Source organism: Blennius ocellaris (assembly GCF_963422515.1).
Source record: "Blennius ocellaris genome assembly, chromosome: 22".
NCBI classification, from domain to species: Eukaryota; Metazoa; Chordata; class Actinopteri; order Blenniiformes; family Blenniidae; genus Blennius; species Blennius ocellaris.
Genome location: NC_137671.1, coordinates 2164620 through 2184087, shown reverse-complemented (window position 1 = coordinate 2184087; position 19468 = coordinate 2164620). Strand labels below are relative to the sequence as shown.

Genomic DNA, 19468 nt, shown 5'->3' with positions numbered 1-19468 from the left:
ATTCATTCGTTCATTCATTCATTCATAAATCCATTCATTCATTCATTCATTCAAACTGAAGAAAATGAATGGATTTGATACGTTTATACCAACACCAATATGAATGGTTGTATCTTAATCACACACGATGCACAATATAGATAAAGTTAGATCAGTTTTTTTAGCAATAAAAAGAATAATATATGTTTACAACAAAGAAGAAATAAAGTTATATACCGGTAAGCGACAAAAATGTGTGCCGATATAAACGAGAGCAGAAATAGTAATAAAGTATTAAATGTACATTGCCGTTGTTGGGCACTAATAGTGTATCTCAGTGTGAGAAGGTAAAACCAAGGTGCGGAGTTCCTCAGGGTTGCGTCCTGGGCCCACTCCTGTTTTTCCTAATGTGCTCATTGCGGTGGAACTCACCGGAGTTCCTCCACAGCAGGCTGACCTCCAGAGGTCCGGAGCGCCGCATGGCTTTGGGGAAGCCGTAGAAAAACCTGGACACCCTCCTCCAGGTTCGGCCGAAGTTTTTGGTAAATCCCATCGCCGGCTCACACACACATTCTGCCTCTCCGTCCTGGGAGCTCTGCTAAAGTCATCTCTCGCTGCCATGCAGGCTGCGTGTGTGTGTGTGTGTGTCTGTACCAGGTCTGGGCCGGCCCCTCCCCTCACACACACACTGACCCCCACTGTGTGTGTGTGTGTGTGTGTGTGTGTGTGTGTGTGTCATTAGCAGCCAGATTGTCCCGTGGAGCCAAACTGTCACAGCGACTGAACAAACATGGAGGCCGGCAGCTGGAGGCGGATCATTCAGACTCAGTATTTCACACCGTGACTCAAAATTAGTTTTTACAATGTGAAGCTCCTCCACCTCCTCCTTGGGGGGGGGGGGGGGGGGGGGGTTCTTTAAATTCTGGGATTCCTTACTTATTTCGTTGTCTTTTCCTTCAAACGACTTTATATGACATTCGACAAGCGTCAAACATCTCATGGTGATATTCCATCATTGTTCTCGTCAAATCAAATTGTTGATTATTTGCTATGAAACATGACGTATTGCACCGAACAGTCCTGGTAGTAACTCTGAGGTAGTTCTGAACAACTGATGGACGGATGAACTGGTGAACACACACTGATGCAACATTAAAGCGTGAGGACATGGATCCTCTGCTGTGCTGCAGGGTTCTGTTACTCTGGACCCACAGGGAGAGACGCTGAGACACAAGCTGCTCACATCCACTCACTGGACTCACGCTAACTTAGTATTATTATTATTATTATTATTATTATTATTATCATCAACGACCATGACTGGTGGAGGCTGCTCTCACAGCGTCGGCCATGAAAACTGCCCCTCTACCAGAGGACCTGGTAGAGGACCTGGTAGAGGAGCTCTGGTAGAGAACCTGGTAGAGGACCTAGTAGAGGACCTGGTAGAGGACCTGGTAGAGGACCTCAGTGCTCTGGTGTTGTGAGAGACTGGCACAGTGAGAGACGCTTCCTTTATTTGCATGGACAGCAGGAGGAAGTCCGTCTCCTTTCAGTCCTGAACCGGTCCAACTGCATTCCTCTGACATTCCAGCTGCTGGAGCCTCACTCTGAGTCTGAGTCTCACTCTGAGTCTGAGTCTCTGAGTCTGAGTCTCACTGAGTCTGAGTCTCTGAGTCTCACTGAGTCTGAGCCTTACTGAGTCTGAGTCTCACTCTGAGTCTCAGTCTAACTCTGAGTCTCACTGAGTCTGAGTCTCACTCTGAGTCTCAGTCTAACTCTGAGTCTGAGTCTCACTGAGTCTGAGCCTCACTCTGAGTCTGAGTCTCACTCTGAGTCTGAGCCTCACTCTGAGTCTGAGCCTCACTCTGAGTCTGAGTCTCACTCTGAGTCTGAGCCTCACTCTGAGTCTGAGTCTCCTTCTGAGTCCGAGTCTCACTGAGTCCGAGTCTCACTCTGAGCCTCACTCTGAGTCTGAGTCTCCCTCTGAGCTGGTGAAGACACTCCTGCAGTGTTAAACCAGCAGATCAAAGAGATCTATTACTGGAGACGTCGACACGCTGAGTCATCAGTCAGAGTGAAGTCGGTCTCTGATTCTTTCTCGGCACAATGGATTCTGTTCTGTCACCGTGACGTCGTCCTACACTCCTCGGGCTTCAAACCTGCATTACATGATAGATGAGAGACTGTCTGATGTAGAGACGAGTAATATAGTAAATAAAGATACTTGAGTATTGTAGAAACATGGTATTTGTTTTTGCGAAGCTTTAACTTAGTGTGTTTAGATATAAAGGAAAGAGAGGCAGATGTATTTGATGACGTCACACTCTCACTCTTGGCTTTGAGTTTTTCCATGTTATGGATGTTTAAAGAAAAATGCCAAATAAAGTTTGTTAATTTACTTAAATCGGGAGTAATAAATACCAGGATGTTGTAGTAGAACTGCTTTCTCTCAATTTGAACTGGTCGTTCAGAACAACATGTTGTGTTTATCTTCATCGTCTTTAAAAGCAGCTGAACAAAAGCCTGAAGTTCACTTAACGCCTAATAAAACACCAATATATTCAGATATGTATTTATTTAACGTCAGTCACACTGACATTTCATGTAAAACATCCAGATTCCAGGTAAAACAGATGTTGGTTCCTCTGGTTGTCTACAGTGGAAAAGTTCCAATCGGACTGAAACACTTTAATCACTGATTTAAAGTTTTACTCTTGATGTACCCCCCCGTCACCCCCTCACCTGCACAGGTGTGCCCCCCCTGGAAGATGTAGTGGCAGCAGACGTCGCACCAGGTGTCCTCCCCCCGGGGCTCGAAGGTGTGCCCCTCCCCGCTCTCCTCCCGGACCCGGGGGTCCCTCTCTGCGCGGGAGAAGATGGTCCTAACGTCGGGCGGCCTGAAGCCCCTCTTGCGGCCGCGGGGCGGACCCCCGCCCCCGGCGGCCTCCGCCTCCGCCTTCTTCCCGGGGCTCGGCGGCGCGCCCCCCTCTTCCCGCCGGTCCCTCTCGCTCCACGCCGCCTCCAGGCTCTCCAGGCTGGCGGGCTGCGGGGACGGGTTCCTGCGCGCGGCGCGCACCACCACGCCGCCCTTGGAGACGCGCACCTTGGCTCCCGGCGGCGGCCACGTCGCCTCCGGGGCGTCGCGGAGCGTCGTGCTGAGATTCAGCGGCCGCACGCTGGGCGCGCGGTCCGGGGAGGCGGCGGCGGCGGCGGCGGGGCGCGGGGGGGCGTACCTCCGGCCCGGGTGCACCGCGTTAAACATCGGCACGGGCGGCAGGCGAGAGCGACTGGAGCCGCAGCGAGCTGAGGCCGCGGGGGAGCCGGTCGAGGCGGCTGGAGGAACGGGTTGGGTCTCATTTCACACTGAGCTCCAGGAAGGAGCCGCCGCAGGTCCGGAGGTGAACACCCGGGGGCCCGCGGGCCCTCGGGCGGCCCCCGGGGGAAAGTAAAAGTGACAGTTTAAGTCACAACACCAGAGCTAACAGCTGGAACTGTAGCTCAACCTGATGTTTCAAACAACTCAGCTTTTTTTTATAATTATTTTTTTTATACTCAATTTTTATTGCACAGTTTTCCACATAACAGTTACAGCAAAGTTGTCAGCATGTAAACATTGATCAACGTTAAGCAGCATTCATGTAACAATAATCTTGTATCTGTTGCAATGAGCCGCTATGGAAAGTAAACGGTTAACGAGGTGCCAGCATACATCAGTTATCTGTACATGATAGCAATTATTTGTTGGGATACACTGTCCATTTTGTCCATTTTGTCCATTTTGAAGCGTAAATATCAGTCTGCAATCCTAAAACAAAAGTCAACCTTTCCATCTCGTGTATGTCCTTAATGATTTCAAGCCAATTATCCACTGTGGGAGGGTCAACTTGTAGAACTCTGAGCTTTATTATCACCAAAACATCTCAGTTACCGACAAAAACGTTGTCTCGCCGTGTTCAAGACGTTAAATTAGAACAATATGCAACAAACAAAACAATCTGATGCCATTAAACTGCTTTTCTCTTCCACAAATTCTATAAAACACAAACTTCTGACACAGAAAAGGGAAAGTTAAAAAAATTAAATGTCTGGTTCCACCAAGTGGGATTGTTATTATGGTGACTGTCAAAATAAAACTACCAAGTCCAGGAGAATCAGGACGGGGAGTGATGACGCCATGGAGGAAACGGTGTTGTGATTGTCTCTACTGAGCATGTGCAGAACTCCTGGTTACTGTGATCATCGTGCTCGTGTGGTGGCAAAGATTCTGTCGTCTCCATGGAAACGGAAGTGAACATTCCCAGGAAGGTTTTCACATTTGCACAACGACAGAGCCGGAGTGTTTTTACAAAGTTGTGTTTTCAGACCAAAACACAATGAAAGTTTTACGTTCTCACTTTAAATTGGAGTTCATTTGCGTTCTGATGTCAACACTTGTTATGTCTTATTCTGACCACTTGAGGGTGCTGTTGACACTCAAATGGGTTTATAAACAAAGTCAGAGTGACACTGGAACAGATCAATGACGTCAGACGGTGGGGAAAAAGTAAAAAACCCTGCAGAACCAGAGGAGGAGACTCTCTGCAGAACCAGAACCAGAGGAGGAGACTCTCTGCAGAACCAGACTTTCTGCAGAACCAGAACCAGAGGAGGAGACTCTCTGCAGAACCAGACTTTCTGCAGAACCAGAACCAGAGGAGGAGACGTCCTGGTTCTGGTTTATTGCTGAGTCAGTGAACCAGTGAGGAGTCATCATAACACAATTGTTTGGTTGGAAGAAATCAATACAAAGAAACCCAGCAATAAAACAACTGACTGGGAAAAAACAAAACAAAACCTGAGTAATGTTCACTTCATTTTTTTTAACAACAGTATTTCTGCATATTTTTGAAACAGGTAAAGAAGAACTTGTCACTTTTTGTTGTTTTATAAAATTACTTGCTGACAGACCTATAGATTAATGTTATTAAAAAATATTCATATGTTACTTTATTTGTTCTGCTTGGATTTTACTGATATTGTTGTTGCAGTACCTCCTCCCCCCACTAGTGGCGCTCGTTTGACCAATTATCTTAATAAAGCCGTTATTGATTTAAATCTATTTTCTCCCATTTTAGTGCTTCTCTTTATTTCCTCCGCGGTCCTCACCGTCCCGGGGGTCTTTGACCGGGTGGCCGTGCTCCCTGTCGCCACCGGCCACGCCTCCCAGGCCGGATGTGACCCCCTACCACCCCCCCCCCCCCCCCCCCCTCACCTCCAGCTGCTGCCCGCTCCGAGCTCCGCCCTCCCCGGGGGAGACCTCCCCCTCCTCCCGCTGCTCTCCTCCGGACAACGACCGAACTTCAGCCGTCTCCAGCCGCCGGGTCTCCCAGTCGTCGCCCCGGGGGAATGTGAGGCTCACTGCGGGGGGGAAGACTGCGCAGTTTGTCGGGGGAGATGATCTGGTGACGAGGCGGTGAGAAACTCCGCTTTTCTTCTTCTTCTCCTCTTTTCTTCTTCTTCTTCTTCTTCTCCTCTTTTCCTCGCTGCGCATTTTGAACAATCCCGGCCGGAGCCTCGGTTTATATTCGAACTATGAACTTTAACGGGGGTTTTCAGCGCAAAAGTTGACGAAAAGTGACGTCAAAACGGCGCCGAGGAGTTTTTTTATTTATTTAGTTTAATGGATTTTTTTAGTGCAAACTTTTGTTTCTCCGCAGGCTGAGGTTGTGTGACGTCACGGCGCGTCACTGGCGAAAAAGCGACAACGATCATTTATCAACAGAAATACCAACTTTGATGTTCTGAAATGAAAAAACATGTAATTATTAAATAGATGTTTTGTGGATTTGTTTATTTAAAGGGTTTTTGTTCAGGTATTAAAATGTTAATAAATCAAAGCTACCTAAAGTATTGGATATGTTTTCGTCGCAGCTTTTCAAAAGGTTGGAAATACTTTATACGTTATATGTATGTTATTTTAAAACTAATACCTTCTGGTCATTTCATAATTACAGTAAAACAACGTTTTAATAACACCTGATGGGTTTGATGCATTTAAAAAAAATATATGTTTACTAGTTTATTGATATAAAATTCTAATTAACAATGTGGTCATGAAAACATAAACCAGAGGATATATATAAAAAAACAAAGACTCACAATCACGCATCTATACACACACACGCCTGTGTTTGATGCATTATACTCATAAATATTAAAGTGCTTATCACACCAAACTTTTTTTTTTTAAAGTCAATATAAAAATAAAGTTATTCACATAATAGAACATTTTAGTCACACTCCTGTCATCTGCTAGTAAACAACCAGGAAATGAAGTCGTGATTCTTCAGCGAGTTTTCTCAACCGTTTTGAAAGAGTTGAGTTTGGCACTGTCGTCTAAACGTGTGTGTGTGTGTGTGTGTGTGTGTTCCAGGTACACTTCCAGAGTGTGTGTGTGTCCTCCAGCCTGTTGAAGTGGTGAGTCTCCTCCTCTAATGACTCAGTAAATAAAGTGAACCACCACATGTTTCTATGATCTCACAAGGTGTGAGTCTCTGTATTTTAACGTCGGTTCTCTTGTGTGTGTGTGAGAGTGTGTAGAGTGTGTGTAGAGTGTGAGTGTGTGTGTGAGCGTGGCTCCAATCATGGCTCGCGGCTGCATCTGCTGCGTGAAATACATGCTGTTCCTCTTCAACCTGCTCTTCTGGGTGATTATTGCTCTTTTCATGACTCAGCAAGGGAGATCAGCTCCCTCATCACAGCACCTTGTTATCGTGCAATCAGCAGGAAATGTCTGAGCGTGTGTGTGTGTGTGCGTGTGTGTGTGTGTGTGTTCAGCTGGGCGGCTGTGGCCTGCTGGGCGTGGGCGTGTGGCTGTCGGTCTCCCAGGGCAGCTTCGCCGCCCTGTCGCCCTCCTTCCCCTCGCTGTCCGCCGCCAACCTCATCATCACCCTGGGCACCGTCGTCATGGTGACGGGCTTCCTGGGCTGCCTGGGCGCCATCAAGGAGAACAAGTGTCTGCTGCTGAGCGTGAGTGAACCAGCACACCCTCTCCCTATGGAGGACGTGGGGGGGGGTCTGCCCCTTTTCATTAATATGCAATGCTGCTGTTGCATCGTTTTAAATGAATGAAATAAATAATAAAAGGAAATGACTTCTCCCAACATGGCAGCAGCTCCCTGACTCCTCCTCCTTTCTGCTCCTCAGTTTTTCATCGTTCTCCTCATCATCCTTCTGGCCGAGCTCATCCTCCTCATCCTCTTCTTCGTCTACACCGACAAGGTGAGGCGGCACACTGTGAGGGGGTGGGCGGGGGGGGTGAGGGCTCGCGTCCCTTCTGTCATATCCCACAATGCACCCTGCCGTGTGTCTGACCAGGTGAGTGACAACGCCAGGCGGGACCTGAAGGAGGGCCTGGTCCTGTACAACACCGAGGACAACGCCGGTCTGAGGGACGCCTGGAACGCCATTCAGGGCGAGGTAACTCCCCCCCCCCCCCCCGACACGCCCCCTCCGGCTGACTTTAGCCCCCCCCCCCCCCCTGTTGACGCGACTCTCCGTTCTGTCTTCCAGTGGCGCTGCTGCGGCGTGACGAACCACAACGACTGGTACGCGGCGCTGCACGAGAACGTGGTCCCCGACCGCTGCTGCCAGACGGTCGCCCCCGGCTGCGGACGCAACGCCTCCAACGTCTTCTGGACGCGGGTCAGTCGCGTCTTCGACAGGTCGATGAAATCTGCTTCATCTGGACTGAGTCTGCGATTAATAACACTGGTTTCCACCGAGCCCCCGGTGGTGTGTGGCGGTATTACAGGGCCTGTACATTGGAAAGAGCACGAAGACTTCAACGTCGTCTGCATACGTGGTCGTCATCAAACCAGATTGTTCAGCCAATAGTGCTCTATTTAGTTTGTTTCACCTGGTCGATGTCTTTCTTAACCCTTCGATGCACACGTGGGGTCAAAAATGACCCCAGGGGTCGTTATTCTTCAACATCTTTAAAATGAAAAGTTGTAGTATCTTCATATTCCAGGTATTCCTCAAAAAAACATGTTTGTGACATGAGGCCATTTGCATTTCTATTAATTTTTTCACAAATTTTAAGAAATTGCAGTTTTTGTATCATGACCCCACTCTTGCACAAGTGAAAGAATAAATAAAAATGCAAATGGCCTCGTCACAAACATGTTTTATGAGGAATACCTGGAATATGAAGATACTAGAACTCTATATTTGAAAGATTTTGAAGATAACAACCCAGTATATTGGCAAAACACATTGATTTGAATTGGGGTGATTTTTGACCCCACTTGTGGAAGAGTGTAGGAACTGCTGGGTTCTCGGTGATACTCGTTTAACCACCCGTGGTTGAGGGCGGGTGACGACGTTGCTCTGTCATGATCCCGCGATGACGTAAACAGTGATTTGCTCTGCCGACACCTCGTGGGGCGTTCGGGTCACAGGTTCAGTTTCCTCCCACACGGTGATAAAGGAGTCGTCCTGCCTCCTTCCTCCTCTAATGACTGTTGTGTTTTCGTGTGTTTCCAGGGTTGTTATGAGAAGGTGGAAGAGTGGCTGGATGAAAACAAGCACCTGCTGGGAACCATCGCCATGTGTGTGCTGGTCATTCAGGTGAGAGAGAGAGTGAAAGCGAGATATTTGAGGAAGATGCTCTATAATCTGACGTTAGAGGAAGATGCTCTATAGTCTGATGTTAGAGGGGGAAGATGCTCTATAGTCTGATGTTAGAGGGGGAAGATGCTCTATAATCTGACGTTAGAAGAAGATGCTCTATAATCTGATGTTAGAGGAGGACGATGCTCTATAATCTGATGTTAGAGGGGGAATATGCTCTATAATCTTATGTTAGAGGAGGAAGATGCTCTATAATCTGATGTTAGAGGAGGAGGATGCTCTATAATCTGACGTTAGAGGAGGAAGATGCTCTATAATCTGACGTTAGAAGATGCTCTATAATCTGATGTTAGAGGAGGAAGGTGCTCTATAATCTGATGTTAGAGGAGGAAGATGCTCTATAATCTGACATTAGAGGAAGATGCTCTATAATCTGACGTTAGAAGAAGATGCTCTATAATCTGACGTTAGAAGAAGGTGCTCTATAATCTGATGTTAGAGGAGGAAGATGCTCTATAATCTGATGTTAGAGGAGGAAGATGCTCTATAATCTGACGTTAGAGGGGGGAGATGCTCTATAATCTGGTGTTAGAGGAAGATGCTCTATAATCTGATGTTAGAGGAGGAAGATGCTCTATAATCTGACGTTAGAGGGGGAAGATGCTCTATAATCTGATGTTAGAGGAGGAAGATGCTCTATAATCTGATGTTAGAGGAGGAAGATGCTGTACAATCTGATGTTAGAGGAAGATGCTCTATACTATTATGTTAGAGGAGGAAGATGCTCTATAATGTGGATATTTGAGGAAGATGCTCTATAATCTGATGTTAGAGGAGGAAGATGCTCTATAATCTGACGTTAGAGGGGGAAGATGCTCTATAATCTGATGTTAGAGGAGGAAGATGCTCTATAATCTGATGTTAGAGGAGGAAGATGCTGTACAATCTGATGTTAGAGGAAGATGCTCTATACTATTATGTTAGAGGAGGAAGATGCTCTATAATGTGGATATTTGAGGAAGATGCTCTATAATCTGGCCGTCTGCTCTGCAGCTGCTCGGCATGGCGTTCTCCATGACCCTGTACCAGCAGATCCACCGCGGCGGGAAGAAGTACGAAGCCTGACAGCATTTCAACGCGTGATCCACCTTTTATATTTCACCTTCCCAGTAAAACCAACATTTATCCACTGTGCCACTGCAGCTTTTCTCTCGCCTGCTCTCATTATCGTTGTTGTGAATAGTTTTGTAGTGGTTTTGTAGCGTGGTGTTGTTATTAAAGCCCCAACCTGTGGAAACTGTTGTGTACCAACATGTTGAATAAAGACGGAACTCTGCACTCGTCGGGGGCTGCCTCTGGAGGTCAAAGGTCGAGGGTCCTGTCGTTGTCGTAGACGACGTTCCCCCCGACGACGACGTAGCGGATGACCTCCTGATGTCCTCCCAGCTGGTAGATCAGATGCTCCCACCTGGAAGGGAGAAGAGAAAAAGTACAGTTCCCAAAACTTTGACCTGCATTTAGAGACTCAAGATGATCATTGCATCCCAACGGACGGGAAATTAATCAGTCAAATATCTAAATACATCTGGAGGCTCATGATCATCATCAAATAGGAACTGATATTCACAAAAATCTACTTTTGGTTAAGATATAAAATGAGAATTTCAGACATTTAAGGGGAGTTATATCGCAAAACTTAACTTTTAATTTTAAAAAAACGTATATAAAATTAGTTTTTGTCCAAAATAACTACAGAAACTGTGATACCGTTGATTAAAGTTGCACAGATATTGTCAGATATTCAGTTTATATCCACACACTCATTGTTAAATGAAAGTTATTTGTCCTGCTAGAAACAATTTGATCGTTTTGAATAAAGTCAATATTATCCTGTGTTCAATTATAGAACACAATAAAGTGGAAATAGATATAATATACTATTCTAATCAGAATAAACAATGTTTATAGAAAAAAAACTCAGAAATAAAATGGAAAATTGCTAAATATTTAAAAAAAAGTCCCTTTGACTATTAAATACTTTTAATTAAATCAGATTAAATGAATCAGAACAGTATAATAAACTCATTTAGTTAAATACATTTGTAATAAAAATCTGCAACTTTTCACCAAAATGTTTTTCCAAATGATAAAAAATAAGTGAAATCAATAAAAAGTACACATTAAACTAAACGGTGCGTTAAAAGAAACGTCTTTATACTCGATCCTTTAAATAGATTTCTATGTCCTGGAGAAGTTTGCAGACTGAGATTACGCTTTTCAAAAGGAACACCGCGAGGAGTCCAGTACTCGAGTACTTCATCTAAGATTACTGTGACTCTTTCAGCCTCTGCATGAGAGGGGACCCGGGTGGACCCCCCCCACAGACCCCCCCCACCCCCACAGACCTGCTGGTCCGCAGCAGCAGCAGGTCCCCCGCCTTGCCCTCCTCTAATGATCCGTGTTTGTCGGAACGTCCCAGAGCGAAGGCGGCGTTGATGGTGGCGGCGGCCAGGGCCTCGCTCAGCGACATCCGCAGGTTCACGCAGGCCAGGTGCATGACCAGGGGCTGCACACAAGGGGGCAGTAGAGAGAGGGGGGGGGATTAGAGAGGGGGGGGGGTGGATGCAGAGGGTTTTTACTCCTCCTCTTCCTCACCATGGAGCAGCAGTAAGCGTTGGGGTTGAAGTCACTGCCGAGAGCGACGATCACCCCGGCGTCCAGCATGGCTCTGGCTCGAGGCTGAGGCAGCCTACACACACACACACACACACACACACACACACACACGCAGGTTACCACACACACACAGGTAACCTGTGTGTGTGTGGTAACCTGCGTGTGTGTGTGTGTGTGTGTACCGCAGGATGTAGGCTGTGGTCGGCAGCAGGACGGCGGCGGTTTTGGCCGTCGCCATGGCGACGATGCCCTGGTCCGTCACCTCCTCCAGGTGACTGATGGCGAGAGCGCCGAGCTCGGCTCCCATCTGACACACAAACACAGGAGGTGAGTCCGCGAGCGTCGGGCACCCCCCCCTCCCCCTCCGAGACGGTCAGCAAAGGTTAAAGGTCAACTCCGGTCCTACTATCTTGAAGGGACTGCGTTTCTCTGAAATGTTCATTTAAAAAAAAAAAAAAAAATGGTGATGAACTGGACTGATTAAGTCTCCAGATGAGCAGAAATTAACTCACATCTTTCACCAGATTCCTTCTTCTGAAAAGAATCTCACAGCAAAATTCACAAAACAGAAACGACCTGATACGAGAAATAACCAGCAAATGGATAAAACCAAAAAAAACTCTTATTATGGTCTGTGATTTCACTGGATTCACCTCAGACATGAAGGGGAAAAAAATCTCCATGTTTCTCTTGTGGTAAGAAGTAAAAATCACCTGGCTAGTTCATGTCAGAACTGTAATACCTGCACAGACCAGCAGGGGGCGCTGGCGCACAGTTTAAGGAAATGACGAGGTTTATGTAGGTTTCACAGAATCATTGGTTCGAGTGCGACACCTCGGCCGACTTCATGGGGTGCAGCTCGTCTCCGTGGAAGTTGACGTTGAGGCCCAGCTGCTTGCCGGCCTGCAGGATGGAGCGGGTGGAGTCCAGGTCGAACACGCCCTCCTCGCAGAACACGTCGATGTTGTCCACGCGCAGGCGCCCGGCGGCCACCTCGGCCCGCAGCCGCGGCAGCTGGACCTCCAGGACGTCCCGGGTGGCCTCCGCCACCGTCTTCCCCCTGCCCAAACGGAGAGAGGGGAACGCTCACTATCTGGGCGCCGCAGAGCACGACCCCCCCCCCCCCCTGCTGGCTGGCGGGGGTAGGGGCGGGGCTCCAGGAGCCTCACCTGGGCACGGCGTGCGCCCCACAGTAGGTGGAGGAGATGTTGATGGGCAGGGCTCGCCGGGCCTCCTCGATCACCTGCAGCATCTTCAGCTCGGCGTGCAGCTCCAGGCCGTAGCCGCTCTTGCACTCCACCAGCGTGGTCCCCGCCCGCTGCATCCGCAGCAGGCGGCCGCGCAGCGAGGCCAGCAGGTCGGCGGCGGCGGCGGCCCGGGTGTGCTCCACCGTGAAGTGGATGCCGCCGCCGGCCCGGTGCACGTCCATGTAGGAGGCCCCCGCCAGCTGCCGGCACAGCGTGGATAGGGGTTAGCGGGGGTGGGGGAGGGGTGGGGGGGGGGGTCGGAGGTCACGGATCGAGTGTTTACCTTCATGGAGAACTCGTGCACTCGGTCTCCAGACCAAACCGGGTGAGTGTGGGCGTCGACCAGCCCTGAAACACACACACCCATCGCTGCAGCCTCATCACCTGCTGTAAAGCCTTTGAAGTCTTTGTAAACCACCACTCCTTTCATTTACACCCCCACAAAAAAACTGCATTCTCTCAAGGGGGACATGTTTCATTATTCTTTGATAAAAACTGAAGACTCAACACTCAACCACCTTCAAACTACAATTCAGTAGAATCCACTGATGTTACACGTTCAAATAACCTCGGCCAGTAAAGAGGCAAGGTTGATGGTTTGATTCCCGGCCTCCTCCTCTACACGTGTCAGTGTCCTTGAGCAAAACACTCAAACCTGATTGGTTCCCAAAGATCAAACACCCGTGTAACAGCTTCCACTAATGTGTCTGGAGACTAAAATAATGTAAATTTCTTTTATGGTTAATTTAAATTGAAGCGAAATGTTCAATTATAGCAAAATAAATAATGGAAATAAACAAGTGAACATGAAACATGATTTTAGTTAAACACATTTTGAGAGGCGTGTTTATTTTAAGTGTTATGGAGGAGAGTCAGAATCAGAAGAGCTTAAAGAGCTGATCCGTTGTTTTATTACCCCTAGAGTTAAAAGTAAATATTTAAAGCAGCCTCTTCCATGTTGGACAAACTGTGGATCAGTAAATGTTAATCATAGCCATATATTCTGGAAGTGTTCAAAAATAAGTGACTATTGGAAAATAATAAACACAGAAATAATAAACATTTTGGGTTATAATATACCGTTGGATGTCAATATACTGCACCTGTGCAATTTTCCAGTTGAGTTTGTACACTGTAAATTAAAAACTTTAACAGTGGCTTGTAAAAAAAACTAACAAGGAAGTGGAACCAAGCTGATCCTCCAACGACGAACAATGGATCCAGACTGTTGAGCAGATCCACTTAATGGAACATTTGACTCATGCTGAGATTACAAAGATCCCAGTTTGAGGAGAAATGGACAATATATAAGAACAGCGACAATGTAAATTCAGTAAATTCAACTGAGTGAGAAGAGACGTGTTGACAAAGACACTTGTGACCCTGTGAGTTCTGAAATCTTTTCCCCTGCAATTTAATTTAATTATATATTTTTATTTTAGTTTATTTTTTTGTGGGATGTGAGAGTTGGCAGTGTGATTTCCCTCACCTGGCAGGACGCACATGCCTGTAGCGTCGATGACTTTATCGAACGACGCCTCCGAGTACCGAGCCGCGATGGATTGTGCCGGACCCACGGCTTCAATCAGCCCGTCACTGCAGGGAAACGCCACATGGATCACATGGATCACATGGACCACATGGATCACATGGACCACGCCTCCACTCAGCTCAGGTGCGGGAACGTGATTTAATGAGCGCTGGCGGCCGAGCGTCACTTCGCTTTTTTAAAACGCGTCTTAAAACCCATTTTTATTCTTTGGCTTTTACCTCAGCGTGAGACTCTGCTCTGGTTTTAGATCTTAATTAATCTTTAATTAATGTTTGTGACATGAGGCCATTTGCATTTGTATTTATTTTTTCATTCATTTGAAGAAATTGCCGTTTTTGTATCGCGACCCCGCTGCTCCACAGCAGTTCCTAGGGAATCTTCTATGAAACTTTAATTCTTAGCAACTCTGACCGTCTCACTTACACATGTGACGTCATCTCACACATCTAATGCAAGAAGAAGAAGCAGAAGCAGTAGAAGAAGAAGAAGAAGAAGCAGAAGCAGTAGAAGAAGAAGAAGAAGAAGAAGAAGCAGAAGCAGTAGAAGAAGAAGAAGAAGAAGAAGCAGAAGCAGTAGAAGAAGAAGAAGAAGCAGAAGCAGTAGAAGAAGAAAACTAAAGATAACGATTCTGGATTACAACATTTGTTTTCCCTCACAGTTTGTTTTTATTGCTTTAACTTTTTTTTTTTTTTATTGTTTTAATGTTATGTTGCCTCTTATATTTTTATTTCAATGTACAGCACTTTGTCTCAGCTACGGCTGCTTAAAGCGCTTTATAAATAAAGTTGAGTTAAGTTTTTCTTCTTCGTTGGTTATGAGGCACTGCCGGAATCCGAAGCAACCAATCAGAGTTCAATGTCCGCTCTGAATTTCTGTGATTGGTGGACAACCGTGTCTGTCACATTTGAGTTTTGCACATTTTGAGCGAGCGCACAGCAGAATTTTGAGAGATTTGAGCGAGCGAGAGAGAGAGAGAGAGAGAGAGAGGTTGAGCGCAGAGGAAGAATCTGCATGAGCACGGAGAGAAACAGAGCAGAAATGATTTTTGAGCGCACAAGTTGTTCTTTGCACAATTTAAATATTGCCTCAAAACGCTATTAGTGCAGGACAAAAATGTATGCAGTCAAATTTTTCCCTATCGCTCGCTCACAATTTTGCCCCAAATAAAACCCCATAGAAATAAAGTTATGTCGTGCGACAAAAGGTCAGACGGAGACGAGACTCACCTCCCGACCACGACGCTGCCGTCCTCCATCACACTCAGACTCTGCATCTGCGGCCTGGTCAGGTATTTCTCCCCGTCGCTGCAGATTAAAACCACCTGCTGGGCGTTTTTCACCAGGAGCTTGTAGTTTTTAGACATTTTGGATTTTTCCCCAGCGAACAACTGAACCTCGGCTGGTTTGGAGGGGAAGATAAATATTTGTGAGCAGAGTTCAAAGTGCAGGAAGGCGGTGGGGGGGGGGGGCTGATGAAATCATGTGGCGTGACGGGGGAAGAAAAACCCAGAGGAGCTTGTTTTTAACAAAGTGTACAACAATGACTTTTATTTGTGACTGTATCACAACACATACAGTAAAAAAAAACAAAAAACAAACCAAAAGGAATCACGGGAAAGCTGCTGGAAAAAAATCAACCTAAAAGAGTTTCACATGGTGAAAACGCTCTTCATCACTCTCTCATTTCTCCGTCCTCCTCTTCCTCCTCCACGCCGCGGATGTACAGAACATTATTGCACCTGAGGGGGAGAACCAGAGAGAGGAGAAGTTGGTGGGACGTTCCTCGGGTGGATGATCAACGCAGACCACGGTCCTCTCAGTCTTTAAACTAGACATGAGTGACTGATTCCTCGGAAATCTGACTTTTAACTTGTTTATATCAGAGGAATTCACAAGTGAGCGAGAGAGGAGGGGGAGAGAGAGAGAGAGAGAGAGAGAGAGAGGGAGAGGGACAGACAGAGACAGAGAGGGAGGGGGATAGAAACTGAGAGAGAGCGAGAGAGCGAGAGAGAGAGAGAGAACACAGAACCATTGTCGCTCGCCCATCAGACTCCTTCAAACTCTTCCCTGGTTGACCATTTCCACTCAGCGTCTCCAGGAGGTCAGAGACGTTCTCCACCACGTGATCCAGACGAAGAATAACCAGCCACCGCAGTGCCCATGAGCAGCGGCGCTTCAGGACAACCCCCGATCAAAGCCCAGAGCCTGGTTTAGCGTCCCTACCTGATGAGGACTTCGCCCAGGTGACCGGCCAGCGCTCCGTCCACGTACTCCTCCGTGTTGGCCAGCTGCCAACAACACAACACAACGTTTTTATCACTTGTTCTCTTTCCACTCATGTTCCAGACGTTACTGTGGAACCGTCTCACTGAATTCTACATATTTCAGCGGCAACGAGCATCAGTGTCTCCTCTCCTCCATATTAAACCTCCATCAGTCAAGTTAGCATGTGAGGAAATCTGTTCAATCCTTTTTATATTGATACTTATATTATATCATATTTCACATGGCATATTGCATGTACATATACATATATTTTGACATGTGCAAGTACACTATTACCATTGGTATTATTATTATTATAAGTATACTATTATTATTGGTATTATTATTATTATTACTGATATATATATTATTTTATTGCTACCGTGTTATTTTTATATTATTGCTACCATTATTAGTAGTACTATACACAAGTATTATACACTATTGCACATTGTTATTATCTGTATTATTGTTATTATTATTATATAATGCCTACTTCTAATGGCTCTGCCACTGCACCTTACTATTTATTTATCTTGCTTTTATCTCCTGCTTATTTCTAAGTGTCCATGTTCCGTTCTGTGTGTTACTTTATGTCTTATACCCAGATATTTTTATTTTTTTATTTTTTACTTTTATTTCTATTCTATTGTATTTTATAATATTCCTATGTACCAGATTGCTGCAACAAAACAATTTCCCTTCGGGGATGAATAAAGTAATTATCTATCTATCTAATTGAGAATAAACTCAGAGAGTTCGACGTAGAATAAAGCTGTTGTATCAGAGACACAAAACCCGAAGGTTGTCGTCGTGTGTGTGTGTGTGTGTGTGTGTCCCACCTGCATGTTCATGTAGCCGTCCACAGACACCAGGTAGCCTTTGTACTCCATCCCCCACTTCAGCTTCACCATCACCGGCTTCCCGGTCAGCCCGTTCAGGAACGGCTTGGGGTTCAGAGGTAAACTCTGCACAGGAAAACAACAACACAACAACATATCAGTCACTGCAGAAGACGACTCGCCGCATCAAGAATTAAAGAAAGTAGTTGAAGCATGCGTTTGAAAAATGTCTGGAGACGTTACGATGAGCTCTTCTATATTGATAAATGTATCCACAATACCTGGAAACTATACTACAAACCAGATGGGGCAAATTTGATGATTACACACTATGAAATACAGAAGAAAATACTTTATTTCTGAGATTGATTAACCATTTCTGCATTTTTATAATCTATTATTTTTCAAAGAATTAGATCATGTCGTTATTGACATTGTTAAAAACTAAGAAACTGTAAGTAGAATCCATATGTGTGGCACAATATACATATAAGTAGTAGAAAATAAAAATCACGAAAAACACTCAAAATATATAAAAAAAAAAAAAAAGGTCAGTTATTGCATTTCTCTATTAAACAAATAATAAAATCATGATGTATAATTAAGTTAAATTATTTTACAACAAATTATAGTAATCCAGTTTGTTTTCCAATGCTTGTGTGCCAACAACCTAATCTAAAACATGTCTTTAACAAGACAAATCAGAATAAAGAATCTAGATTTAACATGAAAACTTTGTTTAACAGTTAGCAGTGTTTGCTTACGCAATAATAAACTTATGGACGAAATTATAACGTACATTTAATTACACAGTATGGACATGATGCATACTGAATGCTGCTGTTGAACTTTGACTTTTTCTTTGGTCAATCATCCTTTCCTCCAAGTGAAAACATCTGATTTATGCTTTAATTTTAAATTATGAGAATAAAATGATCATGAACCCCGAAATCAGAAAGTGCAGATTAGTTAAGGATTTTCAAACCTTACAATAGTGGTGCTCAATAGTCCCTGGAACGTATTCTAAAGAACTCCAGGGGGAATATTTAGTAATTAAATCAGTTTATCTGGAAACATGTTCGATAATGTTCACTTTGTTACAAATCTTCCAATTTCAGGCCAAATGAAAACATAAAACACGCTTCTAAGACACTTCACACGCCTAACACGGCTTGGAACCTGCAACACCCGAAATACCAGTTGATTTAATGATTAATATAATATATAAAACTGTTAAATTAACACATGTTTGGTCCAACATTATGAATGAGAAGCTAAGGGGGCTAATGCTAACTAGCCACACGGTTAAGGCTTCCTATCTTCACGGAGGAAAAGTAAAATACAGAAATCAAACTTCCACCTGAGATAGAAACAAAAGATTCGAGGCGTTACTCACCATGTTAGTTTAAATATATCAACGTTATAAATGACGAGTTTGTTGTGTTTTCGTCACAGAAACGTTGGAAATGTTCAGAGCGAGCCGCACGCTTTACCGCCACACAGGAAGTGAACCAGAGGAGCAGTCAGAGGAGGGGGCGGAGCCTGAGACAGCGACACCAGGCGGCCTGGAGGAGGTATCACCACCACATTACACAGTCGGTAGATAGATAGATAGATAGATAGATAGATAGATAGATAGATAGATAGATAGATAGATAGATAGATAGATAGATAGATAGATAGATAGATAGATAGATATAGATAGAACTTATTTTTATTACCAGTCACTACCAAGCTAAAATATTTGAAACAGTAATTAGTGTCAATGGTAGTATGTAGCGACTATTGAAGAAACTGCAATAGATAGATAGATAGATAGATAGATAGATAGATAGATAGATAGATAGATAGATAGATAGACAATAAGTACACTATTACCATTGGTATTATTATTATTATTAATATTATTATTATTATTATTACTGATATATTGTTATTGTTATTTTATCGCTACCATATTGTTATTGTTATATTATTGCTACCATTATTAGTAGTACTATACACGAGTATTATACACTATTGCACATTGTTATTATCTGTATTATTGTTATTATTATTATATAATGCCTACTTCTAATGGCTCTGCCACTGCACCTTGCTATTTATTTATTTTGCTTTTATCTCGTTCTTATTTCTAAGTGCCCATGTTCCGTTCTGTGTTTTACTTTATGTCTTATACCCAGATGTATTTTATAATATTCGTATGTACCAGATTGCTGCAACAAGACAATTTCCCTTCGGGGATGAATAAAGTAATTATCTATCTATCTATCTATCTATCTATCTATCTATCTA

General features: G+C 44.9%; 4 protein-coding genes across 5 annotated transcripts in view; 1 reads left to right on the top strand and 3 right to left on the bottom strand.

Annotated features, from left to right (window-relative positions):
- Positions 1-4256, bottom strand: part of rassf3 (Ras association domain family member 3) — a gene marked incomplete at its 5' end in the record, with an annotated part of 40102 nt that extends 35846 nt beyond the window's left edge. The window contains 2 exons of the mRNA XM_080518542.1: positions 2722-3312; positions 4211-4256. Of these exons, the coding sequence (XP_080374668.1) occupies positions 2722-3312; positions 4211-4256 (637 nt within the window). The remainder of the gene's footprint in view (positions 1-2721; positions 3313-4210) is intronic.
- A 1015-nt stretch (positions 4257-5271) lies between these two features.
- On the top strand, positions 5272-9912 carry LOC308146362 (tetraspanin-9). Of its 2 annotated transcripts, none has more exons than XM_080518138.1 (9): positions 5272-5431; positions 6392-6435; positions 6559-6665; positions 6796-6987; positions 7165-7239; positions 7336-7437; positions 7531-7662; positions 8506-8589; positions 9646-9912. In XM_080518138.1, the coding sequence occupies exons 3-9, from the start codon at positions 6603-6605 to the stop codon at positions 9715-9717; spliced, it is 720 nt and encodes a 239-aa protein (XP_080374264.1). In that variant the 5' UTR covers positions 5272-5431; positions 6392-6435; positions 6559-6602; the 3' UTR covers positions 9718-9912. The 2 variants fall into 2 exon arrangements, with proteins under 2 accessions (XP_080374264.1, XP_080374265.1); XM_080518139.1 differs by having other exon boundaries at positions 6552-6665.
- Positions 9913-9954: 42 nt separating this feature from the next.
- Positions 9955-15430, bottom strand: amdhd1 (amidohydrolase domain containing 1; the record flags this gene model as incomplete). Its single annotated transcript, XM_080518423.1, has 9 exons — positions 9955-10060; positions 10998-11158; positions 11248-11341; positions 11451-11575; positions 12103-12328; positions 12438-12715; positions 12799-12863; positions 14005-14111; positions 15294-15430. The coding sequence occupies 9 exons, from the start codon at positions 15428-15430 to the stop codon at positions 9955-9957; spliced, it is 1299 nt and encodes a 432-aa protein (XP_080374549.1).
- A 161-nt stretch (positions 15431-15591) lies between these two features.
- On the bottom strand, positions 15592-18680 carry snrpf (small nuclear ribonucleoprotein polypeptide F). Its single transcript, XM_080517865.1, has 4 exons — positions 18570-18680; positions 17174-17299; positions 16290-16354; positions 15592-15805 (listed from the first exon to the last, which is right to left on the bottom strand). The coding sequence occupies exons 1-4, from the start codon at positions 18570-18572 to the stop codon at positions 15739-15741; spliced, it is 261 nt and encodes an 86-aa protein (XP_080373991.1). The 5' UTR covers positions 18573-18680; the 3' UTR covers positions 15592-15738.
- Between the last annotated feature and the right edge of the window lie 788 nt (positions 18681-19468).